This window comes from Girardinichthys multiradiatus, chromosome 11 (assembly GCF_021462225.1).
Source record: "Girardinichthys multiradiatus isolate DD_20200921_A chromosome 11, DD_fGirMul_XY1, whole genome shotgun sequence".
NCBI classification, from domain to species: Eukaryota; Metazoa; Chordata; class Actinopteri; order Cyprinodontiformes; family Goodeidae; genus Girardinichthys; species Girardinichthys multiradiatus.
In genome coordinates, this window is record NC_061804.1 from 17,998,707 (window position 1) to 18,011,406 (window position 12,700).

General features: G+C 37.5%; 1 protein-coding gene across 1 annotated transcript in view; it reads left to right on the forward strand.

Annotated features, from left to right (window-relative positions):
* Nucleotides 1-4,751: 4,751 nt before the first annotated feature.
* The window catches only part of LOC124876793 (phosphatidylinositol-binding clathrin assembly protein-like), a 45,901-nt gene continuing 37,952 nt past the window's right edge, over nucleotides 4,752-12,700 (forward strand). The window contains exon 1 of the mRNA XM_047379801.1: nucleotides 4,752-5,592. Within this exon, the coding sequence (XP_047235757.1) occupies nucleotides 5,463-5,592 (130 nt within the window). The 5' untranslated portion in view covers nucleotides 4,752-5,462. The remainder of the gene's footprint in view (nucleotides 5,593-12,700) is intronic.

Genomic DNA, 12,700 nt, shown 5'->3' on the forward strand with positions numbered 1-12,700 from the left:
CTCTCTTGCACAAAATAAGCACAAACTCTTCTCTTAATTATATAAAGGAAGATTTATTGAAGCCAAATAATTCTGATAAACTATTATTCTGGTCCAAAAACCTTCACCTAACTAATAAGCACTATTCTACACAAAGGGGATAAAAAATGACTACCTAACAATAATAATAAAAGAACAATATATGCCCATTTAGTGTCTATGAAGATCGAACCAGCAGCTTTATGGACAAAATGTGCAATTTGGGTTAAATGGAAAGAGAAGTCCTCCCTGGTCTTCTGATGTCTCGATTCCAGCGATCAGCTGATAAAACGGTGGGGCCACGCCCCTTTAGCCTCTAGCAGCTGATTGCTCCAAATCTTGAACAAAGACTCATAAACTGTGAGGTGGGAACTCAGTACAAAAACTCCAGTAATAAAACTGGAACAAAAGAATGGTCAGACCACGAGGTACAGATTGCAGTTGCTTTGAATGAAAAACTTTTAAGAGTCCAACTTCTAACTCCTGGCTGATTTGAGATCAGCCGGACAAATCAAAACACCACTCAGCATAAAACACTTCAGTCAGTATTGTGTGCAACAAGTTAATACCTTAGATTAACTACTGGTGATTCTAAATCACCTTAACTGCCTCATCCTGCCCAGATCTATAAATGCAACTATCCAGTTTAATATGAAAAGAACGAAATTACTTTGACGTTGATTTCTTCTCTTCTCTGGTTGACGATGGATCAGGTCTGAAGAAAAATGAGGGGAGGGGGGACCACGCGTCCGTGATCACCTCAAGGAAAAAAAAAAAACGGTAAACTTCTCATCCATCCAGGAGGGGAAAATATGAAGAACCGTTTAGTCGACTGAATCAACATGGAGGAAACTCTTCTCCTTGGTTTTCACCTGCGCCGGGGGTCGGCGTGGTCTTCGATCGGCGTATGAATCTTCCGACCTTCTTGTATCAGACATATTTCCAGCTTTCAAGCTCTTCCGGGAATGGCCTTGTGGAGCAAAAGTTCGCCTGCGAGCTTTAGTCTCTCCAGATATGCACCTCCGTTGCATTGTCCCGTGAGACACGCGGGAAATGGCCATGAAACTAATTTTTTTGGCAGATTTATAATCCCGGTGACGTCAGAGCTGCAATGTCTGTTGAGCTGCGCATGTCAAAATGTGCGACCAAAATGGATGACCCCTACACTGGATTGTTGGTTAAAAATCAAACCAGACTTACAGACTTCAGAAATCTGAACTAATAAACAAATAAATAAAGAAATAAATATAAGTATATAAAAAATAAGTATAAATATATATACTTAGGATATATATAAATCCTAAGTATGTCCACCCAGATTTGTTGTGTTGACCCCAAGCAATACAAAGGGCAGTGTTGAAACTGTAACATTAAACAAGAGTCAACAACATATTAAGAATGTTTTTACTCACTTTTTGTCTCTCTTATGGCTTTATTCCTCCCTTCTAGAGCATCAACTACATTTATAATTCAAATTGTCAATTAGGCAAATTAGGCAATGGTGTCATTTAGTGACTTTGAACTTTTCAAGCCTGATGAGTTAGCTGGCTATTCTTGGTTTTGCTGCATGTCGCAACATCTTTATATGGAAAACAAGTAACTAGGTTTGTTCTGTATTCCAGGTGTAAAATGATAGTTGAGCTACTTTGGCTTCAGAACTTACCCAAAAAGCATTTCCCCACCTGGGTATCTGGTTTTCCTACTTCATTTAATAAAATGTGTCTTAATATTTAGAGTTGAAGCAGAGAGATTTTTTATTGTAACCAAAATATTCTTTAGCTTCTTGCTAGTTGATTTTTTAAATTTGTTTTATTTAAATGACAATTAATGAACAAGTGAATCAACTGTTGGACAGAAGGATCTGGTCTTCCATTCCATAGAGAAATACTCACAAGCATCCCTTATGGTCAAAATGAAAATGTTGATTTAATGCAGTGTTGTGGTTTCTATGTCTAGTTACTGAGAACTCCCGTCCAAAGAAAATGCAAAAACATCCTTGGAGAGATGGATACTGGCTGCAGACATGAAAAGCAAACTCTATTAGACCTGTCAAACTGTTGCTCGATTGTTGTAAGTCGTTGTTCACGGCTATAAAATCAATATCTTTCCAAAGCATTTGAAGAAAGAAAGTCTGTTCGTCTGTTCTTTCTCTCTTCAAAAGCAGCAAAGAGAATCTGGGTGCTTTTGTTGAAGTTTAACTTGAATGTTACTTAAAATTCTGTATTTTCAATTAAGTGTTGCTTTGCATTTTACTTCTAACCCTCCAATGTGCTCCAGCTTCAATTTGTAAAATTTTTGTTTTTTGTGGTTTCTTCATATATTACAAGACACTTTAATAAAGAAATCCCAAAACAGCAGACAGTATGAGAGCTTAAAGATTGTCTGCAACCATGTTTCTAATTAATTCCAATTTCTAGACAGCAAAACCACTTTCAAGATCAATAGATACTTAACAAAACACATTTATGTCCCCATCAAAGGGATGGGGACAATCATATCTTAAAATGCATGTGTGGTAAACTTAACATTTGTAATGAAAGAAAAAGCAGGAGTGAATGCTGCAAATCACTGACACGATGCAATCTGCTGGGTTATCTTAGACAGAAAAACTTTTTAACCAATTTGAATAATAAACTGAATTTGACTGCATTGTTTGATAATTATAATCAATTAGAATGTATGTACCTGACTTAAGATCCGTATGATTTGATTGAATTGACTTTGTAAAAGTGCCTTGAGACGATGCGTGGTGAATTAGCGCTATATAAATAAACTGAATTGAATTGAATTAAATTAAATTGATGCAGAGAGCAATGTCAGCAGTGTGACTGTTTCTTTCACTGTGTTTGAAAGGGTAGGGAAATATATATACAATATAGAATATTGCTAAATATCAGTTATCAACCACAACAGAATTTTCATTTCGGTGCATCCCTACTTTTAATAAAATACATTCTGTGGTGTTTACATTGTGTCATGAGTTAATCCACTTTGTTCACTATGACATAACAAGATAATTATATAATACATTAACTTTTAGAGATAGAACTCTTTGGCTAATTCTAATATCTATTCAGTTTTATTTATTTATACTGTGCTGACTTACTATTAATGTCATAAGGCTCTTTACAAGACAGAAAGGTTTAACTAATACCCATCCAATTGGATCCAAATTCAGTTCAGAAACGTCCAGTTAATTCAAATACAATTAGATTCAGATTAAATTACATACAGTCCAGTTCAATGCACATTATGACACAATACAGTTTAATTATATTGTTCATTTAATAGGAATTGGTGAAAGAAGAAGTTATTTATCTAAGAAAGTCTAGTCGATGGCATTAATTTGTTGACTTTGCTGCAACCACTCCTCCTGAGCAAGCAGGGACAACAACAACAGGAAGAAACCTCCTTCAGAATCTGTGTAAATAGAAGCAGCCACTTGCCACAATGGTCAGAGGCTAGGACAGAAAGGAGACAGAAACACTGAGCCAGGTGTACATTCTATGGGAAAGAAAATCTCTGCTAATGGCTTTGTCAAGGATAAAGATACAGCTAAACAAAAAAACACTGAGCTTCGAGTACCTTCAATTGGTTATAAACGTAAACTCAGCAATAGCTTCATCCAAGAAAGAGATGCAGCTTTATAGAGGAGCTCTAAGCCATAGGTGCTTTCCATGGGAAAGATAAATAAGGAGTGCAAACGGTAATTACAACAATGTCTCTGCCAACAAGCTTGTCCAGAGAAAAGATAAAGCAAAATACAGAATCAGCAAACTAGGAGTACTTTCTACAAGAGAAAAGAAATTATACTGAGTTAGTGGCACCAATAGCTTTGTCATAGGTTCTGTCTTGGAAAGAGACAGAAACATAAAATTTGTATCCTAAAAGGAGGCACAGAGCAAGGAATACCTTCTATGGAGGACCAAAAACAAACACCCAGGTGATGGCAGCAATAGTGCCATCAAAATCCCCACCCGCGAAACACACAAAAAACACTGTGCGGTACTTTCCATCTCAGGGAAAAACAGAGTACACCTACAAAGAATCACTGGACCAGGTGTAACTTCTATGAGGCTAAATACTCTGCAGTGTTGTTCCAGAGAAATCTTAGTATGCTTGGGTGTTGTTTGACGTTAGGGACAAGAAACCTTCATGACTGTTTCAGTCATATAAATGTGATGAAAAATTCTAGGTTTGAACAGGATGCTGACATAAAAAATAACCTATGTCTACTTTTGCTGAAAGTCTCCTTTGCAGGTTGCCTTGAAATTCTTAACATTGCCTTATTATATTTTCTTTTCTTGTGATTTGATCATAAAGTACCTTGAACGGTCTTGTTGCTGAAATGTGCTATACAAATAAACTTCCCTTGTCTTGCCTTCTAAATCTCTGGCAGTTGAGGGGTCACACATTGTAAAAAAAAACAAAAACGGGCTAATTTAAATAATAATAGGCTATATGTTGGTATTAATATATCACAACTTAATGAAGCAGACGCCCCTTAAACAGTAAAGGTGGGTTTGTTCAGATAATGAATTTGTGTTTTAGATTGAAACATCAATGTTCAACAAGGTGACTAAACCAGATAATTAGCTCATAAACTGTAAGGGGGTGGCTGGGTCTTATGCTTTAAGATGCCCTCCCCAGACCCGAGAAGTTGCCCAATCGCCCTTCTCCCTCAGTCACCTGATTCATGTGCTGCCATTTTACACACAAGTTTGATTGACATAATAATTAAGAGAGAGGGGAAAATAGGAACTGGCCTATCTGTAACCTTTAAAGGAGAAATACTCATTTTTTTTAGTGAGCTGATTGAAAGAGTCTGAGACTGAGGTTGCTGCTGCCTGCGTGGGGTGCTGTCGGGATCAAATAGGTGCTTGCGCTCGGATCGCTTTGATTCTGGAGGAGAAACCGGGTCAAGAAGAGGGGGACCGATGGGAAAGAAAGGACAATGCTGTTTCGTGTCATTTCTTCGCTTATTTGGAGGACCGCGCAGATTTTACAATTAATCACCGTCCGTTTTTAGATTAGTGACATTTCGGATTCAGCACTGGCACCGACGCACCCTGCCACCGGCATCTCACCCTTTGGGCAGCATCTATTTCAGGGATAGCTCACTGTTCATTGGCTACATTGTGTGCAAGCCAGCTCTTTATGCAGATTTCTACCTGCATTCATAATTTTGCTTGAAAGTGACGGTCCTCTGTAATTTTTTTTAATTTTTTTGTCCGCCGCATGAATTCTCCCACCGGATCCTCGTCGGTGTACTCTGCTGCTTCTGTCCTCCTCCTCCTCTTCCTCCTGACTCTCACAGAGGGCACTACCCTCCTCCCTACCACTAAAGACATTTTGATCGTCCTGCCCAGCTCCCCCCACCCGGACACGACCATCGCCAGCACCACCATCACCACCACCTCCTCTTCCTCCTCCTCCACTGTAACATGTCGGGACAGTCTTTGACGGACCGGATCGCCGCCGCGCAGCACAGCATGACCGGGTCTGCCATCAGCAAAGCCGTCTGTAAGGCCACGACGCATGAAGTCAGCGGACCCAAGAAGAAACACCTTGACTGTAGGTTGAAAGCATGCCATCACTGCTCCTAGCTGCTGTAGTACATAGAATAGCCTGCATGCACCTTTTTTTTTCCTCACAAAGGACAGCCTGTACCAATAGCATCCGGACAGGTTATGTTTGCAACCTGTTTTTTTTTATTTTTTTTATATAAAATAATTATATGCGTCTAGATGAGCGGGGAGAATACACGCAACAATGAGCCCGAGAATCTTCAGTGCAACATTTAAATAAAGGGGCGAGGGAGTAGGGCACTATCTGGGCATGTCATTCGGGGGAAATGGGCCACTCTGGTATGGGCTAATCACATTGCAACCAGCCGCTTTATAGTGTGGGCCTATCCATTATTAACGCCACTATCAGCAGCAGCAGTCTGCATGCATGCAGCAGCACTAGGCTACATCCCCTGGAGACACTTCAGTACATGATGTGCATTATCGTGCAGCATCACCAAACATCTTCCTCTTCATTTCCACAACCGCGCATTCAAGTTTACTGTCGCGTCCTCTGGGGTTTCATCATTGATGAATGTCCTGCTGTCAGTCCTGAACGCACATTAGCTATACCACTGTCTGTTGGTTATGAGAAGGCGTTAGGGAACAAAAATGTTGATCCTTTATTATCTTAAAGCAATAAAAGGAAATGTTTTTACTGTGTAGCTTATCTAAAACGTTAAGAACTTAAAAAGGCACATTACAGTAGAACTTCCCTTATAAATGTCCAACACATAATAAATCGGTTATAAATGAAGCTGTAAACACTTTATTTTATTAATCAGTGTATGAAAAGTCTCCTGTAGCTTTCTTAAAACTAACTGCTCAATAATGGTTTAAAGAGGTCTAACAGATGAATTTATAACACTTAATTTTTATAAGCCCTTTATTAGGGTCGTCCAATTGTAAAATGGCACGACACACTACAATAGCACTACCCTAATAAAAGGCTTTAAAATGATTAATAAACTAGTTAAAGAGCTGTAAACACTTCATAAACCATCAATAGGGATTTATAACCCATTATTAATTAGAAACATTAAGGAGTTCAAAATCCACCACCATACAAAAATGGTCCATTTATATGTGACTAATAAATCGATGATAAACTGTAATTTAATAAGGCTATAAACGTTTCATGAAGGATTATTAGAGACTTATTTAAAGGGTGAGAGTGAAGGTAAAAGTGACTACTGGCCAGCCTGAATAACTGTTTAGTAACAATTTATAAAGTGTAATCGGTTTCATTATCAACATACTTACTAACCACTTTTAAGCTTTGAATAATGAAAGTCTTTTAGTACAGCAACACACTAAAGGTCCCACTTATAATATATTAGGCTATTATAAATGGGTAATACATAGTAAAGAAACCACTTATTAATAAAGCTGTAAGCACTTTATGAAGCATTAATAAGTTGTAATATTGCAGTAATAAACTGCAAGAGATTAATTAAAACCTGAGAGAGAATCAATATTTGGCTAGACCAGTGTCTTGTCAAATAGTGATTATGCATCAGGGCATGAGAAGTGTCTTCCTTAAAACTGTGTATTAAGGGTTTATAAAGTATTAAAAGCTTAGTTATTAACATTATTTCAATTCCCTCTATATGAGTAGTATTATTGTAAAGTGATACCCGAAAATGATTTATCTAAAACAGACAGACAGACAGACAGACAGATGAGTTTTCATGTTAAAACACTAAGCAGCTTGTCTGTTAACCCAAGCTGGTAGCCCCTCCAATTAACCACCTAATATCAGCTTTCATACTTGTGCAACTATTGAAAGACCAGAGTCCCAAAAAGGAATAGCATTCTGAGTAATAAGCACTTAAAAACTGGTAGTAGACAATTTAGGTATCAAAATAAGAAATAAATGTTGAATGTATTTCAGCAGCAATAGGGGTCATTGCTGCTTATCTGTTTTAAATAAAAGCAATTAGATCATGTTATCTATTTTTGTTTAAAGTTTTTGTGTAAAAACTGTAATACCTTGGTATTTTTACTCAAGGTTATCATACCATGAGAGCATTATATCAGCCTGTGTCTAGTCTACATGTAGCACTTTTTACATTTATGTCACTCTGAGGTTATCTAAATGCCACAAAAGCATTGAAAATGTATTGTGTGTGTGTGTGTGTTCTCGCAAATAGAATAAAGGTTTTAAAGGTTCTCAAACCCTATTTAAAAGAGTCCATGTTCAGTGTAGAATAATGCAGCTAAGGTTTAAACAGTGTATGTACAACACTGAACCAGATGAGATGATCAGAAGAAACCCAAACTCTCAAAAAACACAGAATATCTTCTTGATGTAGCACTGAAACAAAAGATGCAATCAGATAGAAACATCAGCATCATCAGCTACTCTTTGTGTGCAGCCTTATCTTACACCACAGGAGGAGCCCATTTCCATTGATTAGGTGGTAAACAAGCAATACAAATTACAGTGTTTTGCTTTTTTTAATCTTTTGGTCCCCTACAGGCCATGGTGCCCTGGGCAGAAAGCCATATCATCCATATACACATAGATTACCTATTCGACTGTACCTGCACTGGCTTCCCCTGCATGTAAGTTTTACTAGTAATTATAATTAGGTTAGGTAGCCTTTTCAAGTTTTTTTTACAATCACTTGACATAATCAATGGAGAGCACATCTAATCAACGCAGCTGAGTCTGACAGCCTGCAAAAAAGCAAAAAAAAAGAAAAAGTAAAATGGCTAATCAGGAGGAAAATGTGGAGAAATCAGCCGGAGAGACACTATGAGGCAAGTAGCCAAACAGCCTCAGACTCAGTCATCCAGCTGCATGCCCAGCGAGTCAGCCGGCAAGTTTGGCAGCACATGACTCAGTTGTGTCCACAGTAGAGACACTGGGGATTGTGGGCTCCTTTAGGGAGGTTTGCCACTGGGCGTTCTAACATCTGTATTGATTTGCCCGTATTTAAAAACTAAAAACAAACAAAGAAAAACAAAAACTCATTAGAGTGAGTAAAAAAATCATCAAAAAGCATTGGTGCAACAATAAGTAATTACTGCTTCTTTGATTTAATCGATGCCTCGCACCAACTAATTATGAAGGTTTAAAGTGGGCTTTGTTTTTTTGGGAGGTGGTTGTTTTGCAGATAGAAGCTGAAGATTTCTGCTGTACACTTTGATTACATGAATTTAATTCAATGGAAGACTTCAAATACAGCATTGATATAAATGCTAAAAAATTATCAAAGTGACCCAAGTAATTAGATTCATTCCTGGCAAATCTTCAAGCACAGTAGCTGTACAGATATTAATTTGTAGAAGGCAGCCCACTTCAGTGCCTGTCCTGAGTGGGAGTATTCAGAATATTAAAAGCAAAGTTTTTCCCGTTTCTACAATGGATTTTATGTAACTGTTCTCAAGGACAAAAAACTTTCAACTAGAAAGGTCCAAGGACTTTACATGAGACTATTTATTGTACCTGAAAGAAACTCCTGGTTCCATTAATCTGGTTTAAATTACTTGTTTAACTGTTTTGTACTTTGAGAATGAGACACTTTCTATTTCCAACTGAAGGGCCTCTCTCGTGTAATGCAGGGTGTAACACGCAGAGCATGAAATGTTGAAGGCAGCAGGAAATGTATTCGTGATGAGCAGATCAGTGGTTCTGAACCTGCGACCGGTTGAGCGGACCTTGGTGGCAGAGCGAACAAAGAAGCAACAACACCTCTGTAACAGAGACTCTGATGAGTCATATTTGTAGTTTTAGTTAGTTTTAGCTATAAATGTCAGGTCTGGATTCCCATGTTGTCTTTGTGCAACCGTTGCTGTGTTCTAGTTTTTTTTTCTCTTCCCCTATGCTGCCTGGTAAACAAGGTCCTAAAATGCGGCACTTTATAATGGAAAAGCTCTTGGTGGGAATGAGACCAGAAAGTGAGACCAAATGAGTGTGGAGAACAGAATGTAGAGCTGAAGGGATGGAAGCCTCAGTAAAAATAAAAAGTAAATTCCTTGGTAATATTTGAAAATTTGTCCAGTGCATCCTTCTATAAATCTCAGCATTGTTTTTGTATGTGATAATGCTAAGGGTGTGGGTTAATGATAAGATTGGTTGCAACTTTTGAAGTTGGAGAGATATGAGCTGCAGGTTAAGATTAGGTGGAAAGAAAAATAATAGAAACAGCTTCGTTATTAACAGACTTACTAGCCACTTTTAGGCTTTGAATAACAAAAGTATTTTAGTAAAGAAGCACACTAAAGGTACCACTTTTATATAAGGCAATTATAAATGGCTACTAAATAGTTAATAAACCAGCCATTAATAAAACTGTAAAGGCTTTATAAAGCATTAATAGGCAGTAATAGTGCATTATTAAACTGTGAGAGATTATTATTTATTATTATTATTGATTATTGTGATTATTATGTGATTATTATGATTATTATTAAAGTTTCAGCAGCAGTAGGAGTCATTGCTGCTTTTCTGTTTTAAATAAAAGCAATTAGATCATGTTATCTATTCTCGTTCAAAGATTGTATGTTTTCCAAAATTAATCCTGTTAGAGACTTTTAAAAATCTTTGAAAGTGATTTTCTGGTGACTTGGTGTTACCATGATGCCACTCTGTGTTGCAGTTCTCTAACAGTGACCTTTTGAGATCTTTTCTTCCGAGTGTATTTGTCTGGCAAAATAGATTTGGGTCCTTGTTTGTTTCTGTTACAGTTTTAAATTTTTTATTAGGCAAGTTTAGACCAGCAGCTGCTTTCTTGTAGCAGATCAACACACATCTGCCTTATTTGAATGGCGTCTTCAATTGTGTTTGCCATTTTGAAGAGTGGCTAAGAGAAATAAGCCTCTGTGTAAAGTACATGAATTAAAATATTTATAGAATATACATATGACAAAGTAAAACAAAACCAAAATTTTTAAAATTGCCTTTATGGGAATTGTTCCAATGAGTGTGCTATCAATAATGTAGCAAAAAACAACTAAATAATTCATAATTCATCATAATTTGGGATATATTTCTTCACTTAAATGTTCTGAAAGTAAAGGGTTGGATTTTTATGATTTGTTTGATAGAAATATTTTGCTTTTTAATAATAAAGCTCTAATTGTCTTTTGGCCCTTTACAACTTTTCTCAAAGGTGCAAGTAATGATATCTATATACACTACCGGTCAAAAGTTTTAGAACGCTTTTCTCACCTAATTGGTCTCTTTATTTTCATGATTATTTAAATTGATTCTCCCCAGAGACAACAAACCTGTGAATGAATACACATGGAATTATGTAGTAAACAAAAAGTGTGAAATAACTCTAAACATTTTTATATTTTAGATTAATACAAAATAGCCCCTCTTATTGCAGTGCATCACTAATCAAATGTAAAGCTGCTCAGAGAAGCGTTTCAGAATCAGCTAACCCTTATCTGTTTTCTAATGGTGATGCTAAATATTTTTTCAACTCTACATGATGGATGTTGCGAAAATAATCAGTCCATACATGACATTTCAGCCTTGAAGAACTGAATGTTGTTTGAGGCTGAAATGTCATGTTCCAACGTTCATTTGGAGCAGATTTATTGAGAAATTTAAAAAGATCCTATGTTAGGAAATAGTTTTTAATAATATCACCAGTGCATTGTTGGTACTCACAATTAGATTTAAATAAAGCATTTTAAATATAAACTTTACTTTTTTAGTGGGCTGCACGGTGGCGCAGTTGGTAGCACTGTTGCCTTGCAGCAAGAAGGTTCTGGGTTTGATTCCCGGCCGAGGGTCTTTATGCATGGAGTTCGCATGTTCTCCCTGTGCATGCGTGGGTTCTCACCGGGTACTCCGACTTCCTCCCACAGTCCAAAGACATGCCTGTTAGGTTAATTGGTCACTCTAAATTGCCCTTAGGTGTATGAATGAGTGTGTGCTTGGTTGTTTGTGTGTTGCCCTGCGATAGACTGGTGACTTGTCCAGGGTGTACCCTGCCTCTCGCCCATAGACTGCTGGAGATAGGCACCAACTTCCCCGCGACCCACTATGGAATAAGCGGTAGAAAATGACTGACTTTACTTTTTTAAATATATTGGAATGTCTAGGACTTTTTGTAAGCATTCCATGAATTCTTGTTTGCCTCAGTTACAAATATGATGTGACACAGAGGGTTGTTTCTCTTAGCCACTCTTCAAAAGGGAAAAGGAGGTCCAAAGTGCATCTTGCCAAGTTACTAGGGCTTCAGTCAGAACCATGTGCCTTGGTTGAGCTTTTCGGTTGGAAACACTTGAGATGTTTGGAATTAAACACAGGATGAATATGAAGAAAAGTGTCCCATGTTTACAGTTAGGTACGGTGGAGAACCTATGACGGTGGAGGCCCTGGGATCCTTATTAAAGTGCATGATTTCATAAACTCTTTCAAATACCAGTTCATTTTAAATAAAATCTGTAAACTGTGCTAGAAATTTGGAAACTGGTCGTTGTTCGGTCTTCCAACAGGATGATGATCCAAGACACGCTCACCAGACAGAAAAATCAACCTTCTTCTAGTCACCAGACTGCTGTAACCTTATAAAATGTTACAGGAAAAGACTAAGTGCTGTCAAATATGCAGTAAGAGGTTGTACAAAGTATTGACAGCAGTGGTATCAACATTTGCGTCAGTGAGGATTTTTTTTTTTCCGATTATTTCCACTGTGAGATTATGCTACTAAAATGAAACATTAATCTGTTTTTACGTGTCCTTTGCAGGGGTACCAATAAGTGAGGAGTGTGCTGTCAGGTGCTCTCTTTTTGACACGCAATTACTAAATAAGGCAAAACACATCACAAAGAAACTAAGATTTGAAGAGAGAAGAACAAAAGCACAGCTGATGATGACGCTTCGCCTCACAGGCGCTCTTAAATTGGCACCACTTACTCCCACATCTGTGTGTCATTTTAATGACCTCATCCTTTCAGTAGATTTCATACACTCGCCATTTCTTTATTCCATCTAAAGCCAAGACTGAATAAAGTTTTATGGGTTTTTACAGTAAGTCTCTTTATTAGCTGAAATCTCTCACAGCCTTCTATTTTATCCTAACGAGCATTAAACATGTCTTGAATTTGGAAAAGACGGAACTGTAACACCATGCTGTCTGACACTGATA